General features: G+C 62.2%; 1 protein-coding gene across 1 annotated transcript in view; it reads left to right on the plus strand.

The window, feature by feature from the left end:
- Positions 1–565: 565 nt before the first annotated feature.
- LOC144946771 (zinc finger protein ZFPM1-like) overlaps positions 566–18,321 on the plus strand; it is a 34,612-nt gene continuing 16,856 nt past the window's right edge. The window contains exons 1-2 of the mRNA XM_078875936.1: positions 566–620; positions 6,316–6,399. Coding sequence (XP_078732062.1) covers positions 579–620; positions 6,316–6,399 — 126 coding nt within the window. The 5' untranslated portion in view covers positions 566–578. The remainder of the gene's footprint in view (positions 621–6,315; positions 6,400–18,321) is intronic.

Here is an 18,321-nt window from a genome sequence, read left to right on the forward strand (position 1 = left end):
ACAAGATTTACATGGGCTAATAAAGCTTCGTTTACCGTTATTTATCGATGCGAGACCACATCCTGAGTGTAAATCACCCTGAGCTGCTTAATTAGTGAGGTGCAGAGGGAGAAAGTTAATTAGACGCCAATCAACATCAAGCGTGAAGCATCGTCTTGGTGGCTTAATCATGTTGAGTGGTTGAGGTGGTGGTGGTGGTGCTCTTTGTGGTTGCGTTAGTGGTTGTGATGGCGATGTCAATGATGTTGATGATGATGATGATGTTGGCGGTGATGGTCATGTCGTCGTCGATCAAGTTTATGTTGATGGTGGTGATGTCGGTGATGTTGATGGTGGTGATGTCGGTGACGTTGATGATGGCGGTGATGTCGGTGATGTTTATTTTTATGGTAGTGATGTCCGTGACGTTGATGATGTGGGTGATGTTCGTGGTGACGGTGCTGCAGGCTGCGTGGGGGAGGAGGATGACGACGGCTCTCTGGCGGAAGTCCCTGACCTGGGGGGCACGGAGGGGGACACGGGGGGCACGGAGGGGGACACGGACACCGATGATCGCGACCCCTGCTCCTCCGACCCCGATGACGATCGAGCCCCGCCCAGCAGCGCTGCCGACTCACCAGGTGAGAGAAGGGGCGGAGAAGTGAGGGCTGCGAAAGAGGGGGGGTAGTAGGGCAGGTGAGGGGGTGGGGGGTAGTGTGGCAGGTGAGAGGGTGTGGCAGTGTGGCAGGTGAGAGGGTGTTATTGATTGTGATGGAGCAGAGCGGCCGTGTCGCGCGGGCCTGGGGCTGCGTGCACAATGAGGGGGAGGGGGAGGGGGCGGCTGAGCTCCAGCCTCCTGCCATAGCAGGAGGCTGGAGCTCAGCCACAGGTGCAGACACAAGGTTCTGTGTCGCCCCACTCTGCACGGCATTCCGTCTATCTGATGAAACCCGCCGGCCGAAACATCACCTAATTAATATATTCCTCCCCCTCGTCTGATACCCAACTCGCCTCTCGGTAACTGATATGGCAGCCCCAGCCCCAGCAGTGGAGCGGTCGCTTGGTCGAAAGCCGCTTTGTGCGGTCCATCGCCGGGTCGGGTCGCTTAGAGGTCACCCTTTTGACCCTTGTGCCGTGGGTGGTCTTTGGCGGAGGAGCCCGGGGACCCCGCACGATCGGGTCGCTTTGCCAACTCCGAAAGCTGCCGCGCAAATTACCCTGGCGTCTTGCCGATTGAACGTGGGTCCTCGTTCGACGCAAACCCCCATAATGCAGCGTGCGCTGTGGAGAATACGACTCCTGTTGTCCGCAACGACTCGCACAGAGACCCCTTAGCCGACGTGTTGAGTTGACCGTTGGGCTTGTGCGCCACTGCCAACCACAGCAGCATCGACAGATAGTTTATTTGATTTCAGAGAGCCCCCCACCGCCCACCGCTCACGTGTAAACTAGCGCTCTCGGACGGGAATTCATTTCCCCCTGAATATTTTCCGGGTCGCTGGGAGCGCCGGAGTCACGTGACCAGAAGCATCCACCGCCACGGCCTCCTGTCTTGCCGTGCCCCCGCCGAGAGAGGTGGGCACGCTAAGCGGCGGGCGCGTGCCTCCGGTGCCGCCGGCAGCGCCGTGCCCATTGCTGGCGGAGACGGGCGGAGCCTCTGGTGTCCGTGCCCTCAGATCGACGGCGGTTGGTCGGCGCGTCGCTGGTCGCGGCCGAACGGGGCGCTCGCGACGAGGGCGCCGAGCTGGCGATGACTCGTTGAGTTCACGTAAATCACTTGCGCCAGTCGGATGTTCAGGCGTGGGTCGGGGAAGTGAGACGCGACGCACACGAGGCCGGCAAAGGCCAGACCGAGAGAAGGGGTTTTTGGAATCGTGGGGATGAATCGGATTTTGCGGGACAAGGGCGGCTCCCAGCATGCGCACTTTGGCCACTCGGGCAACGCGACGATCGCTGCGATTGTCTCGAAACTAACGCGAGCATCGCACGCGCACGCACAGACATACACGCACCCACACAACAACAACAACTGGTTGTGCCGTCAGCATGCAGCTTTTACTAGGCAAGGTGCACCTTGAGACCCCGTGAAGTGCGGAAGGCTTGCTGACAGGAGACCACGGGACAGACCCAGATGTTATGGGTTAACCGACTGAGATGACTGTCAGATGGACCACACATGCTTCCCACTGGGTCATCTTGCAGTGTTTTAGCCGCCCGGTGCTCTGCTCGTTGTTGTGAGCGTCCCTCTTCTGCCCTCCATTGTTGTTGGAAGACGACTGCCTCCAACTGACCAGTGGCGTCCTTCACGAGCCTCCTCCAGAGGCCGACCTTTATACCTGCTGTCATTGGCAAGTCCGCTCAGCTCCACATCCTCCACGCCCGTTTAGCCCCCTCTCTCCGGCCAAACAGAAGCTGCTTCATCATGCGGTGGCTGCACATGCAGATTATATGACCCATCCAGCACAGCCACCATGCCTGGTGGAGGAGCTCACCGATGGGACTGTGTTCAGAGCTTTCAAGAATGTGTAAGCTCCTGGCTCCTGGTTAAGCCCAGGAGGGATTGCAGACAGGCCAGACTTAATGTTTAAAATCAGGGGAGATGCTCCTTCAGAGGGGTCCAGGTTTCACAAGCATACAGAAGGGGGGGCATGACTGACCGAGAAGACCCAGAGCTTTGTATGGAGCGATAGGTCAGGTAGCTTCTACACAGGGTTGCATCCACACAAAGAACCCCCGTATAGCCTGGAACAGACTGTTGGGGCAAGTGCTGTTAGCGAGCACGTATGAAGGCCAGAACGGCACACGACGGGGTGGGTGACAAGCACCACACCCGACCGCCTTTGTCTCCCCGGTGGCGATGTTTACACACCGCACCAGGTCCTCATTTTAGGCCGAGTCGACCTAGGGGAGGCCCAGGAACGGTTCAGATAATCTTCACTGATTTTGGCCGTGAGCGGGAATCAAACTCGGGCCGCCGGGTTCGTAGTGCAGCGTAGCGCTAACCGCTATACCACCGCTCCCCACACACACACACGTACACAAACACACACAACCACGTGTACACAACACACACACACGTACACACACAACCACGTGTACACAACACACACACACCTACACACAAACACAACCACGTGTACACACACGTACACACACACACACTCACGCAGGTGCGTACAAGAGACACGCATCTTTGTATTTGCACGGGGAGAGGATGCGGGCGCGTGGGGCTATTCATGAAGGGTGACCGCAGGGCAGGAGGGGGTGGGGGGGCGCTACTTGCCGGCCCCCCGCCACGGGCGGAACGAAAGCAAAGCAGCCAGCGCTCCGTCACCGCCACCGTTGATCCCACGGCCGGGGAAATTCATCTGCTCCCCCCTCCACCCCTCCACCCCTCCACCCCCGGCCTTGTTCCCCCGCCGCGGCGCGCATCGGAGCCCCGCCGAGGCTTTGGTCGGCCGGACGTAGCGCGGGGTCACGGCTCTGTTGTCGGGACATTCAACACGGCGCACTTTCTGCCAGCAGCAGCAGCAGCGTGTTGAGCGATTGCAGGGCCGCACCTTGTAACCCGCAGGAGCCGCCGCGGGTGAATTGGTCGGCGCGGCAGACTTGCGGTCCACGGTTTTCGCCAGTTCAGCCTCCCATCATCTCCCTTTACCCTTACGGTGCTGTTCGTTGCTGGCCTGCGCTCGGCAATAAAAAAAAAAACCTTTCTTAAATGCCCTGCCCCCACCTCTGTCCACCCAGCGGGACAGCACAGTCTATCGGCAGGTCACGTGCAGTAGGGTGAAGTGTGGGTACTGCCACCTCTGCTAAGACGTGCTGGCCTGCGCATGGAAATGCCATAGCCGTATCAGCCTATGGATCCACTTGTTGTTATTCCGCTTGTTTACCTATAAAAGTCTCACCGAGTCTCAGGACTCTTTTTAAAGAGGGTCCTTCCAAGGGGGGGTGGGGGCGTTGTTGCTATGCAGACTCCCCACGCAGTCCTTTGCAGGTTTGGCCAATTCCCGGAAAACATTGCCTGGCAGAGAGCGACGCCGCGTCTCGACGGACAATCGCAAAGCGGCCCGGGAGGTGTCACGGCCCGGCACCGCTCTGCTCCTCTGCCCCTGCCGCTCCGTTCCTACTCCCCCGCCCCCTCCTCTCCAGCCAGCTTCTCCACCCCGTCCGATGGGATGGGCCGCGATCAGCAGTTTTCTGACGAGGGTTTATCGTACGCGCTGGCTTAAGTACGACTCTTGCGGCGTTTCTCTCCCCCGTTTTGCGAAGGAAAACCGGCAGGGCCTTCCTTGTTAATCCCGTGATGTCAAGGCCTGGTTGTGAGGCCCCGCTGTAGGCCCAGCTGTGAGGCCCCACTGTAGGCCCAGCCGTGAGGCCCCACTGTAGGCCCGGCCGTGAGGCCCCACTGTAGGCCCAGCCGTGAGGCCCCACTGTAGGCCCAGCCGTGAGGCCCCACTGTAGGCCCGGCCGTGAGGCCCCACTGTAGGCCCGGCCGTGAGGCCTCACTGTAGGCCCAGCCGTGAGGCCCCACTGTAGGCCCAGCCGTGAGGCCCCACTGTAGGCCCAGCCGTGAGGCCCCACTGTAGGCCCAGCCGTGAGGCCCCACTGTAGGCCCAGCCGTGAGGCCCCACTGTAGGCCCAGCCGTGAGGCCCCACTGTAGGTCCAGCCGTGAGGCCCCACTGTAGGCCCAGCCGTGAGGCCCCACTGTAGGCCCAGCCGTGAGGCCCCACTGTAGGCCCAGCCGTGAGGCCCCACTGTAGGCCCAGCCGTGAGGCCCCACTGTAGGCCCAGCCGTGAGGCCCCACTGTAGGCCCAGCCGTGAGGCCCCACTGTAGGCCCGGCCGTGAGGCCTCACTGTAGGCCCGGATGGCACCCGTCCCGGCGGCTCGGCCCGGTACTGCGCCCCCCATCGCGGCTTACTTTCGAGCGGCCATGGGAACGCGGTGCTAATTGCTCGGGGGGACCGACGAGAAGAGGAGACGTGGGAACGGGGGGGGGGGAGTGTTTGGGGCGAGCGCCCGGGAGGTGGGGGGGCGGTGAGGGGTGGCTCCCCGGCCCCCCCGTGCCCTGCGTGCCCCGATAGCTGCAGCGCGCCTTGAGGTTGCGATAAGATTAGCGCAGCCCTGGCGCCTCGAGATGAAACAACCAGAAGACAGTTTCAGTGGAAAGAATTACTTCTCCAGCGCCGTGTTCCCACCCTCTTCCCCCCACCCCCCCTTTGCTCATCCCTCCCCCCGCCTCACCCCCTCATCTCCCCCCCCCCATCTCATCCTCAAACCCCGATAAGCCCTGGTGCTCTCGAGAGCTCTGTCTCTGTGCCGCTGTGGTTCACAATTTGCCGGTGTTTGTCTCGGGGTTCGTTTGCTGCTGCTACTGCAGCTGCCGACGCGACTGCCGATGCTACGACTCCTGCTGCCACGGCTGCTTATGCTGCTGAGAATAATGAGCCTGCTGCTGCTGCTGCTGCCGCTGTCACAGCTGCTGATGCTGCCACTGTTGCTGATGTCGCGGGGGCGGCGCGTTTGTCTCTGACCGTGACGGTGTGCGGCGGTTGACCAGGAACGCTGTCCTTGCCGTACGATGACGAGACGAGCGCACGTCCTTTTTTAATGTCCTCAGAAGAGGCTGATTTCCCCTTCTCACTAGTGGGGCCTAGTTAGGCACCGTCAGCTCCTCGTGGACGGCCACAATGGCTCCCATGATCAAGCTGAATGCACACGCGCTCACCTTATACACCTCATACTACCAGGCGAGGGCCCGTGGCTGCCCAGGGGAATCTCGCCGAGCCTCAAGACTCATTCGCAGGAGGGATCCTGCGTCGGGATGTCTTGGGTACCCCGAGTAAAGCCACGCTCGTGCTGGGATAGCGTGGCCCTGCGTGCAGGTTCATGATCCCTGTTGCTCTATTACTGCCTCCGTGAGCGAACTACCGCGCCCCTCGCCCACCCCACCCTCACCCACCGCCGTGGGTGAATGGGGAAGTCTTCGCTGGGCATTGCCACGTCAGTCGGGGCTGATGATTCAAGCCCTTCCAGTGAAGTGTCACAGTTCGTCGGTGGCGGTGTTGTATTGTTTGTCGCAGCTTGGTGATGGTAACAACATTGGTGCTTGGTGGTGATGGTGGTGATGGTGGTGATGGTGGTGATGGTGGTGATGGTGGTGATGATCGTGGTGAAAATTGCAATGATAGTGATGGTGAAGATGGTGATGATGGTGATGGTGGTGGTGATGATGATGGTGGTGGTGATGGTGATGAGGATGGTTGCGAGGACGATGATGATGATTATTATTATTATTTTGACCCCTTTCTGCGCCCCCCCCCCACCCCCCAGTTGCGGTCGATGCCGGGAGACGGTCACCTTCGGAAGACGAGCGCGACCAGGAGTCACCACGTCCACAGCGGTGGGCACTACCGGGTGAGCGTGACCTCGACCTCGCCCCTCACTCACCCACACACAACAAAGACAAAGATCCCCCCTGTAGCCTTAACAGACTGTTGGGGCAAGTGCTGTTAGCGAACACCTATGAAGGCCGGCACGGCACACGAGGGGGTGGGTGGCCAGCACCACGCCCGGCCGTCTTTGTCTCCCTAGTGACGATGTTTGAGGCTGAGTCGACCTAGGGGAGGCCCGGGACCGGTTCAGATAATCGTCACCGGTGTTGGCCGTGAGCGGGAATAGAACTCGAGTCGCCGGATTCGTAGCGCAGCGTGCTGACCGCTGCTACACTACCGCTCCCCACTTTACTCGCTCACAGACACACGCACTGACACACACACTCAGACACGCACTGACACACACATTGACACACACATTGACACACGCACTGAGACACGCACTGACACACGCACTGAGACACGCACTGAGACACGCACTGAGACACGCACTGAGACACACACTGACACACGCACTGACACACACATTGACACACACATTGACACACACTGACACACGCACTGACACACACATTGACACACGCACTGAGACACACACTGACACACGCACTGAGACACGCACTGAGACACGCACTGAGACACGCACTGACACACGCACTGACACACGCACTGACACACACACTGACACACACACTGAGACACTATACTATTGTTGCGTATGATGGCAATGTGTTCAAGATCTTAATGCCAATGTGGAGGACTGCTCACCACGAAAGGGCTTCAGGAGAGAGACGCTGGGTGTCGCTTTGCTGTTACTCCTGCGTTGAAGGAGTGCAGGTCACAGTGGTTGACTGTCTGGTCCAGAGTTCGGGTTGCATGGCCACAATCAGCACTGTGGCTACTCTTTAAATGTTCGTAAATTTTCATTCACGAATAAGATGTGCCCATCGGCCTGTTGATGTTCTGACCCACACACTGATGCACTCACTGACACACTGGCACACACACCGACAGTTAATGTGTGAGAGCGTGTGTGCGTGCTTGCGAGTGCGTGCGTGTGTGAGAGCGTGCGTGCGTGAGCGTGCGTTCGTGGGTGTGAGCGTGCGAGCGCGTTGGTCAGCGAGCCGGTGAGCGTGTGTGACTGTAGGCGTGCGGTTGTGCGTGACCGTGCGTGCGTGCGTACATCAAGATCGGGCGAGCTCAGTAGCCGCGATGGCCGTTGCACCAGGCCACAGGCCTCTCGTGTGGTCACGCAGGGCAGCGAGCGCACGGAAACGAGATCTCGCGTCGCGGTTCGGCGCCATCCACCGGCGTCCTGCACAGTGGCATAGCACAGAGAGAGGCACAGCAGAGAGAGAGTGGTACGAGAGAGTGGCACAGCAGAGAGAGAGTGGTACGAGAGAGTGGCACAGCACAGAGAGTGGCACAGCACAGAGAGAGGCACAGCACAGAGAGTGGCACAGCAGAGAGAGTGGCACAGCACAGAGAGAGTGGCACGGGAGAGTGGCACAGGAGAAGGAGTGGCAAGGGAGAGCGACACGGGAGAATCATACAGGAGAGAGAGTGCCACGGGGGAGGGGTACGGCTGAGTAGCACAGCAGAGGGAGAGAGTGGCACGGGAGAGTGGCACGGGAGAGTGGCACGGTGCCACACAGGGCGTGCACCCAGTGATTGTGCGTTGACCTGATTGGCGGTGTTGTCAGCGCCGGACGCTCACCGGTAGCGGTGATAATGGCAGTCGTGGCGGTGATGGTGGCGGTGGTGGTGGTGGTGGCGATGAAAGCCCCGACCGAGGCTCCGACTCGGTGCCTGCTGTTTTCTTTCGTGGAATATTGCTGGGTGCCTGCGCCAAATATTAAGAAGTGCTGACACAGCGACAAGAAATGTGGAGAGCTCCTAATCTCTGGGGTGGGGGGCGAAGGGGTGGGGGGGGTGGGGGGGCTACCGGGGCGGGGGAGGGAGGGGGTGGCACGGGGGCACCTCTTTGGCATCCTTCTGTGCTCCTCACTCGAGAGCCACGTGAACCGGTGACTTCCGCGCGCCGGGCGTGGTCAATCCGCTGCTGGATGAAGGCCTCCCTCCCCAAGGCGCCGCCGCCACCTCCCACGAGCCTGCGATACAGCGCTCTGCTCGACACACGAGCCGACTTCATCGCTCCATCTCCTCGCAGGTCGTCCTCTCGGATGCGTTCCATTCCTTGCGTTCTAATCGACTATGGTCCCTCATCATCATCATCAGCCGTGGTCAATCCACTGCTGGGTGAAGGCCGTCCTATGCCGTGTCTGTCGTGGAACGAGCGGCTCGGCAGGTTCTGAGTTTTTAAACAATCCTGGTGGTGGGGTTCATTCATCCCACGTGTGTACGTCTCTCGCACCGTACGTGGGCAACCTTGCTCATCGGAGGTGGCGGTTGGTGGGTGAATGGGTTGGTAGTTGGTGGGTGGGTAGGTGGGGTAGTTGGTGGGTGGGTCGGTGTGGGGTGGTAGTTGGTGGGTGGGTAGGTGGGGTAGTTGGTGGGTGGGTCGGTGTGGGGTGGTAGTTGGTGGGTGGGTAGGCGTGGGGTGATAGTTGGTGGGTGGGTAGGTGGGGTAGTTGGTGGGTGGGTCGGTGTGGGGTGGTAGTTGGTGGGTGGGTAGGTGGGGTAGTTGGTGGGTGGGTCGGTGTGGGGTGGTAGTTGGTGGGTGGGTAGGTGGGGTGGTAGTTGGTGGGTGGGTAGGCGTGGTAGTTGGTGGGTGGGTGGGTGTGGTAGTTGGTGGGTGGGTGGGTGGGTAGGCGTGGGGTGGTAGTTGGTGGGTGGGTGGGTGGGCGTGGGGTGTGTGAAGGGGAGTGGGCAGAGAGAGGAGCGGCGTGCGGCGCTCCGTCCGTCACACCGCTGGGAGAACGTTCATTCGGCGTGGAAAAGTCGACGTTTGTGAAACAAAATAAAACTCGCGATGGAGGGGGGAGGGGTCTTGTTTTTTTTAGCGCCTCGATAAGGATCCGGGTGGGGGGGGGCCGAGGAGGGAGATGGCGGCGGTGGCGGCGGCGCTGTTCGGGGTTGCGGTCGCGTTTCCGCGTCGCTCTATAAACTCCAGCGCGCCGCTGATTTATCGCGTCGATGTTGCGTTAGTGGTCGTATCGCCTCTCCTCCCCCCTCCACTACCGCCCCCTTCCCCAACCGCCACCCCCCTGCACCTCCGGCAGTAGTCACGAGGAGGGGGGGCTGCTGGGCGCGTTGGGGGTGAGGGCGACGTTACCCCCCCCACCCCCCCTCACTCTGCGGTCAGCTCTGAGGTTCGCTGGGTCGGCGATGACGGTGGTGGTGGTGGCGATGGCAACGATGGTGTCGCGATGGTGGCCGCGGTGGTGTTAGTGATGATTGCTGATAGTCACGCCGATGGTGAGGCCGAGGGAAATAGCGTCACGATCATGATGGTACGGTGATGATGGTACGGTGATGATGGTGGGGATGATATTGAGCCCTGATAACGCGACGGTGGTGGTGGCGATGATGATGTCGCGACGAGCTATCGCTTGGATAGAATCGTCGCGCGTGATCGCCCCCGACGAGCGTGGTCCCCCCCCCCCCGCGGCCGATGGCGACGGCGCTGGCGACGGCGCTGGTGACGAGCGCTCGCGCCGGAGGAGCGGTAGGGAAGCGGCGACGAAGCCAAACAAGCGCTGGGCGGTTGTGTCTGGCTCCGCTCCAGAGCCCCGGGACCTGCGGCCGCTTCCCCCGGCGGCGGCAAGGCTCTTGTTCCCGGAGTTGTGCTCCCAGCTGCCTGCCGGCGGAACTCTCGACCGACCGGAGGCTCTAAAGCGCGCCGTCCGTCCGCGCGTGTGCCCGTGCGTGCGACCTGGACGCGCGTGTGCCCGTGTGCGCGCGTGTTTTTTGGTGTTAGGTTTCACTTTTTTAAGGAAATTCTATCAAAGGGTTTGGTGAGCAGGAAGGGGATGCGATTCACCACTGCTGTGTGCGTGTCTGTGTGTGTGTCTTTGTGTGTGTGTCTGTGTTTGTCTGTGAGGAGCGGTAGTGCAGTGGTTCGCGCGCTGCATTGCGAACAAGGAGACCGAGTTCGATTCACTGCCAACACCGGTGACGGTTGCCTGAACCGGTCCTAGGCCTCCCCTAGGACGACTCAGTCTCAAATGAGTGCCTGGTGCGGTGCGTAAACATCGACACTCCGGAGACAGAGGCGGCTGGGCGTGGTTCTGGCCACCAATCTCTTTGTGTGCCGTGCCAGGCTTCAAGGGTGTTCGCTAACAGAATGTTAAGGCTATACGGGGGATCTGTGCGTGTCCGTGTGTGTACGTGCGTGCGTGTGTATCTGTACGTCTGCATGCATTTCTCGCATCAGTAGCAGGGACCCCCCAGGAGTGAACGCGCAGGGGGAGTAGCGCACTCCCAGGGCAGCCGTGCCGATCGCGCGCCCAGCGGGTCGATCGGCGGTACGGGAGACGCGCAGCGGCACCCGCAGGGACGTGCGCCCTTGGCCGCCCGTGGTGCCGTCTCACGGCAGAGCCGGCCATTGTGAGCCCCCCCCCCCCCCCCCCGTTAACCACGAGTCGCTCGCCGTGCGGCGGAGCGGAGAGCACGCCGTGCCACCCGTGTGGCGACGTGGGCACCCGTGCCCTTGGACTCACCGCGCGCTCCCACCCCGCCACCCCCCCCCCGTCCCCGCCGCGGTGTCCGCTTACCATCAGATCGCGTCTCTGTGGCTGCCGCTGCCCGGACAGGAGGCCGCTGTCTCCGGAAGACAATGGCCAAGGCCGTGCGCCGCCATCCCCGCCATGCCCACCGTGCCCCGGCCACGTCCTGCCCGCGCGTGAGCGCGTGCGTGCACGTGCATGCACGTGCGTGCGCGTGCGTACACGTGCGCGTGCGTGTGTGCGTGCACGCGTACACGTGCACAAGTGCGTGTTTACGTGCGTGTGTGTGCGTGTGTGTGCGTGTGTGTGCGCGTACACGTACGTACACGCTTGTGCGTGCGTGCGCACGCAAGTGCACGTGCATGAATGTTACTAATCGTAACGCCGTGACACGCAGTGTAATGCCATACGATGCCGTATAATACCGTGTTCACATTACGACCGCTGCCACCACGGCGTTAGTGGTCAGCAGCAGCAGCAGCGCTGGGTTCGCAATGCAGAGGTCGCCGGTTCGACTCCATTCCCCGGCCCGGGTGGCTGAAACAGACGCTGCGAGTTTCTTAAATCCCCGCTCCTGCCTCTCCTGGCGCTGTCCACCCAGCGAGCAAAGCTGAGCTCCACCGCAGTTTGGGGGGCGTCAGCAGATGGCGCGCGGTGGGGGGGGGGTGAAGCGTGGCTACTCCCGCCTCTTCCAACGAGCGCTGGGACAAGTGCTCTTGATTGGGGGGGAGGGGCCCATACCAAAGAGGTTGAGAATCCCTGCTGGACACGATCGACGGTGATTTAACTCGCAACGAATTGCCACGATTCAGGTCGATGATTCGGGGCCAGCGATTCGAGTCCCGTTGCCTCACAGGGGGAGGGAGGCGGGGGGAGGGAGGCGGGGGAGACAAAGGCTGCCGGGCGTGGTGCTGGCCACCCACCTCCTCGTGTGTCGTTCTGGCCTTCATAGGTGCTCGCTAACAGCACTTGGCCCAACAGTCTGTTAAGGCTATACAGGGGATCTTTGTCTTTGGTGTGAGTGTGGGATCGGGGTGTGTGTGATGAGTGTCATGTGGTGGCTGTAGAGAGTGGAACGATCGCACTGCCCACGTAAAGGTCTCATTCCCAATGAGTTGAGTGGCACTTTTCATCTGTCACGTAACGCTGTGCGGAAGATACCTCGCCTGTCTCTCCACGTTCGTGCCCTCTCCTCTCTATGCTTTTGAAAACGTGGCCCCTTTTGAGGAAATATCTGCACCGTTTTGAAATATTCCGGCTGGTCTGCCCACAATCCATCCTTTGGTTAAACCAGACTGGATTGTATGAGGAGCTCACAGATCAATGAAAGATCTGGACACAGTCCCATCAGTGAGTTCCTACGTAAGGTTAGGCTGCGTTGGCTGGGTCACGTAGCCCGCACGCCCAGCCACCGCATGCTCAAGCGGCTTCTGTTCGGCCGGATCAAGGGGGCTAAACGGGCGCGGCACGGGCTAGAGAAGAGATGGAGTGATTTGGTACAGGAGGATGTGAAGCTGAGTGGACTTTCCGATGATCGGTACCAGCGGTGTCAAGATCGGTCTCTGTGGAGGAGGCTCGTGAAGGACGCTGCTGGACAGTTGGAGGCAGTCGCCCTTTTACACTTCACATGGCCTCAGAGTGCACCTAGCTTGGCACTTTGAGATCGAGATCTCTCAGCTCGCGATCCGTATTTTCACTATCGGCAGGGCCCAAAAAAAGCGAAACGTGTCAACCCCAGCCTCGCACCGGGCAGGCACATGCGTGCGCCTGTGTGTGTGCATGAATGTGTGTGCCTGAGCGCGCGCGTGTGCGTGTGTGTGCGAGCGTGTGCTATTTTTTGTTTTTGTTATAATTAGGGGGGGAAAGTTAACGATCTAATTTTATTTTTTTTCCGAACTCTCCCTGCAAGAATTTATCTTATCGAACAGAATCTGCAATCTAGAGCAAACATTTCCTGTTGTGACTGGCACCGCGCGGAGATTTCAGCTGAGTGCAGCCGAATCGAGCCGAGCTGAGCAGAGACCCCGCTTCCTGCTCCCCCCCACACCAACCCCCTACCCGCCCCCACCCCCACCGGACTGCCTACCCCCCACAATCATCACCTTCCTAAGCACCCACCTGCCTACCCACCTCCCGGTTAGCCTACCCAATCGCCTGCCTACCTAATCGCCAGCCTATCCATTCGGCTGCCAACCCACCTGCCTACTCGCCCACCTACCTACTCGCCCACCTACCCATTGGCCAGCCACCACACATAGCTGCTGCTGCCCTTTCTCCACTGAGCTGTCCTCACCCCTACCCCCCACCGTCTCACTCACCCCCCCACTCACCTGTCATCTCACTCGGTCACCCACACTCACCAACTCACCCACCCACCGCTCACCCCCCCCCCTCGTCACCCTCCCTCCCCGTGTCGCTGGGACACGTGGAGCGGTCAACGCTGCGTGGTTTCCACGCTGCCACCGCCTGTTCCCAGAGCCCCCCCCAATCCCGTGCCCCCCACCCCCTCCCCCCCCTCGCGGTCTCTGCTGGCCGTGCTCGCGGTCGCCCGGAGTGGGATCCGTGGACACGGCGGCGGTGACACAAACCCGAGGGGCTCGGCGAGAACAGGAGAAGGAGCTCGGGGCAGTCGCTGGTCCTCTGTGTGGAAGGTGCCATCCTCCTCCTGCTGCTGCTGCCACTGCTGCTGCCACTGCTGCTGCCACTGCTGCTGCCACTGCTGCTGTCACTGCTGCTGTCACTGCTGCTGTCACTGCTGCTCATTCTTCTGCTGCTGTCACCGCTGATGTTACTGCCGCTGCCGCTGCTGAATAATCATCGACATGGCACGGTGCTCGTGCTGCCATAATCACGTTCACGCACATTGGTTCCCCGTAATAGCCTCAGCAGGCACTCGCTGGGACTAAGACAAAACGAAGATCCCCCGTGTAGCCTGCACAGACTGCAGGGGCAAGTGCTGTTAGCGAGCATGGCGCACCGGAGGGGTGGATGGCCGGCGCCACGCCCGGCCGCCTTTGTCTCTCCAACGCTGATGTTTACGCACCGCGCCAGCCGTTCATTTACGGCCGAGTTGACCTCGGGGTCAGCGGTTCAGATATATTCGCCACCGTTATTGGTTCTTGAGCGAGAATTGACCTCGGTAGCCCAGCGCGCTAACCACTGCGCCTCCGCTCCCCGCGCACGTACTCCCACGCGCTCCCCCTCTCTCTCTTGCGCTCGCCACAGGGAGCCGCGCTCTCCCCGCACGCTCGCAGATGTTCCGTCAGATCCCCGCAGCCCCACAATCATCCGCGCTCTCTCCTCGCAAAATCCGTCTCGGCGCTATCGCGCGCCGTGACAAATGAGCGCCGCGCTGTCTCCCGCCGCCGCCGCCACGCCGCGCCGTTTTGTTTATTTTATGCGTTATTTACAAATTGCATCGACGACAACAACAACAACAACGGCGGCAGCACGACGGGAGCGGCGAAAAGACAGCGGGATGGGAGCACGGCCCCCCCCTGCCCCTCCTGCCGCATCCGCTGCAAGCTGAGACAGACAAACACAATGATGGGGGGCCGGTGGGGAGGGGGGGCGGTCGGGAAGGGGGGCGGTGGGGAGGGGGGGCGGTGGGGAGGGGGACCGGTGGGGAGGGGGGGCGGTGGGGAGGGGGGGCGGTGGGGAGGGGGGGCCGGTGGGGAGGGGGGCCGGTGGGGAGGGGGGGCGGTGGGGATGGGGGGCGGTGGGGATGGGGGGCGGTGGGGATGGGGGGCGGTGGGGATGGGGGGCGGTGGGGAGGGGGGACGGTGGGGAGGGGGGGTCGGTGGGGATGGGGGGCGGTGGGGAGGGGGGGCGGTGGGGATGGGGGGCGGTGGGGAGGGGGGGCGGTGGGGAGGGGGGGTCGGTGGGGATGGGGGGCGGTGGGGAGGGGGGGCGGTGGGGATGGGGGGCGGTGGGGAGGGGGGGGCGGTGGGGAGGGGGGGCGGTGGGGAGGGGGGCGGTGGGGAGGGGGGGCGGTGGGGAGGGGGGGCGGTGGGGAGGGGGGGCGGTGGGGATGGGGGGCGGTGGGGAGGGGGGGCGGTGGGGAGGGGGGGCGGTGGGGAGGGGGGCGGTGGGGAGGGGGGGCGGTGGGGAGGGGGGGCGGTGGGGATGGGGGGCGGTGGGGAGGGGGGGCGGTGGGGAGGGGGGGCGGTGGGGAGGGGGGGCGGTGGGGAGGGGGGGCGGTGGGGAGGGGGGGCGGTGGGGATGGGGGGCGGTGGGGAGGGGGGGCGGTGGGGAGGGGGGCGGTGGGGAGGGGGGCGGTGGGGATGGGGGGCGGTGGGGAGGGGGGGCGGTGGGGAGGGGGGGCGGTGGGGATGGGGGGCGGTGGGGAGGGGGGGCGGTGGGGAGGGGGGCGGTGGGGAGGGGGGGCGGTGGGGAGGGGGGGCGGTGGGGATGGGGGGCGGTGGGGAGGGGGGGCGGTGGGGAGGGGGGCGGTGGGGAGGGGGGGCGGTGGGGATGGGGGGCGGTGGGGAGGGGGGGCGGTGGGGATGGGGGGCGGTGGGGAGGGGGGCGGTGGGGAGGGGGGGCGGTGGGGATGGGGGGCGGTGGGGAGGGGGGGCGGTGGGGATGGGGGGCGGTGGGGAGGGGGGGCGGTGGGGATGGGGGGCGGTGGGGAGGGGGGCGGTGGGGAGGGGGGGCGGTGGGGAGGGGGGCGGTGGGGAGGGGGGGAAAGGAAAGGGGCAGCCGGATGGTGGAGCGACATCGCAGGATGTGGGGGGTGGGGGGGGAGTCAGAACGAGTCGACGCTCACCGTTCGGTGGCGTTGCCGTGCGTGTGGGTTCAGGTGTAGTGGCGGGTGGTTGCTGTGGTGGTGGTTGCTGTGGTGGTGGTGGCGGTGGTGTTTGTGGTGGTGGTTGCTGTGGTGGTGGTGGCGGTGGTGTTTGTGGTGGTGGTTGCTGTGGTGGTGGTGGCGGTGGTGTTTGTGGTGGTGGTTGCTGTGGTGGTGGTGTTTGTGGTGGTCGCGGCGTTGGTCGTATTTGTTGTGGTCGTGTGGAGGCTTTGTTTCAGGTGGTGCCTGCGTTTCCGCTGTTGGCGGTGACGGTGGTTGTGATGGCGGTGGTGGCGGTAGTGCCCGTGTGTTTAAGTTGGTGGCGGGCCGCGCCAGGCATCTGCGGCTGCTCGCCTCGTCGCCATGGCGAGCTAATCTCTGTTTTGACAATGTGTGCTCGCCTGCCGCTTGCGCAGACTTTATCTGCGTGGTGTTTTGAGACGATGGTTCTGCGCAGACACCCCTGGTATTAAACAAACACGTCCCTCCTCCTGCGTCCCGTCCGGGACACGCGCCGTTTCAGCTCGCGCCCGCGGGCGCATTAGCGCAGTTGCCGAGAGCGGGCCGCATCTGTACGCCGAGCAGGGCAGGAACGAGCGGCGCTCTGTCGAAGTGCGTAATAGATGGAGCGAGGTTGTGAGGCGCTTTGAGATGCCCCGGGTGTAATGGGCGCTCTCTCGAAAAACAACGAAGTGCTAACTTGGGGAGAAGAGACGGCGATGATGGGAGGGAGGGAATTCCAACGTGGAGAGGAGCAGTGCAAGGGAAGAAGTGTGTGAGTTAGTGGGTGGGTGAGTGAGTAGGCGGGTGAGTGGGTGAGTGAGTAGGCGGGTGAGTGTGTGAGACGGTGAGTGAGTGGGTGAGTGGGTGAGTGGGTGGTGTTGTGACCTGCAGTGTGGTGGTTGAACACCGTACGGTGGATAAGGCGACACTCTCGGTGTCTGATCACGACCGAGTCCTCAAAATGCGTGGAGGAATCAATGATTGACATGCACAGGAACGGTCACCATGGCAGTAGCGATAGGCGAGCGATAAGGAGGCGACGGACCGCCGGTGAGCGACTGGAGGGAGTCGGCGCTGGACCATCAGTGGCCCCTGATGTTGGGTCTGCACGTGAGCACGAGGTCACGGGTGGGCGTGCGTGCCAGGCTAGGTGCGGGTGACGTCTGTGCGTCGCAGCTGCCGGGGAGGGTGGTGGTTGCTTCTCACCACGGTTGAAAGGGAAGAGGGACGTCACTTGAGACGGTGGAGGGGGGGGGGGAGTGGGGGGGGTGGGGGAGTGGGGGGGGTGGGGGGGTGGGGCGGGGGGGGGCAGCCCCCCGCAGCCCCCGCAGCCCCCCGCAGTTTAAACAAACACAGCAGCACTGCTGCTGCGGGTCACGTGACAAGTGCTGCGATTGCCTGTGTGGTCGAGCAGGGGTCAGGACCCCCACAGGGGGTGAGAGGTCACTCGTCTGTGACTCGACCCGTCATCCCACTGGGGTCGATAAAATAGGTACCAATCTGTGGGGAACTCAACAGTGGTTGTCCTGTAGATAGACTGGCCCCTGCCATCGGAACGTGGAATTGCCACCACTGGCTTTGCCGGGCTGTAAGCAAGAAGATGATTAGCCAATGCCTCAAGTGGATGAATGTTGAGATGTCACTTGACTGATGGCATCCAATCGCAGAGCGAGGGTCACAGCAACAGCTGCGTGTAAAATCGCAGGCAACAGTGGCCTCTCGTCGTCGTCGTCGTCATGGCGCTCATCATCAGCAGCCACGATCCAACCACTGCTGGATGACGGCCTCCCCAAGCTGCTGCCACCTCTCGCAGGCTTGCAATGTGACGACCCATCTAACACCGGCGCACGGGCGGAATCCCTCGCCCCATCTCCTCGGTGGAGGTCCCCTGGTTGCCCTCTCGGGCCGTGCCACGGCAACTCCGTTCTGGAGGAGGGTAGAGGTTCGTCGAGACAATTTAATTTTTGGGTACAAATCTGCCACTCAAAGCGTCGTCGTCGCCACATTAATATTCAAGTGTAAAGAATTGTATACAATGAGAGAAAAATCTACTATCTATAGTTACCGCACTAACGAATGAGTGACTCTCTCAGACACACACACGGTGTAGCCGGCATTGGCCACACACCCCAGTGCCAAACATCATCTGCAGTTCACTCGGTTGGGATCACACGCAGCAGCAACGGTGCCCCTTCGGCGAAAACTGGGCAGGACTCTCCTGAAACTCGTCCTGAGACTCGGCGAGGCTGTGCCGGGTGAACGAGCTCGGGAACGCCTCACGTGAATGAGCGAGCACGTCACGTGAACGAGCTTGCGTGCACGTCACGTGAACGAGCGTGCGTGCACGTCACGTGAACGAGCGTGCGTGCACGTCACGTGAACGAGCGTGCGTGCACGTCACGTGAACGAGCGTGCGAATGCCTCACGTGAACGCGCGAGCGTGCAAGTCACGTGAACGAGCGTGCGTGCACCACGGCTAAGTTAAGAAATGCATTGGGAGTGACACACACTGCTTTTTTAATGTCTG

Source organism: Lampetra fluviatilis, chromosome 42 (genome assembly GCF_964198595.1).
Source record: "Lampetra fluviatilis chromosome 42, kcLamFluv1.1, whole genome shotgun sequence".
Classification (NCBI taxonomy): domain Eukaryota; kingdom Metazoa; phylum Chordata; class Hyperoartia; order Petromyzontiformes; family Petromyzontidae; genus Lampetra; species Lampetra fluviatilis.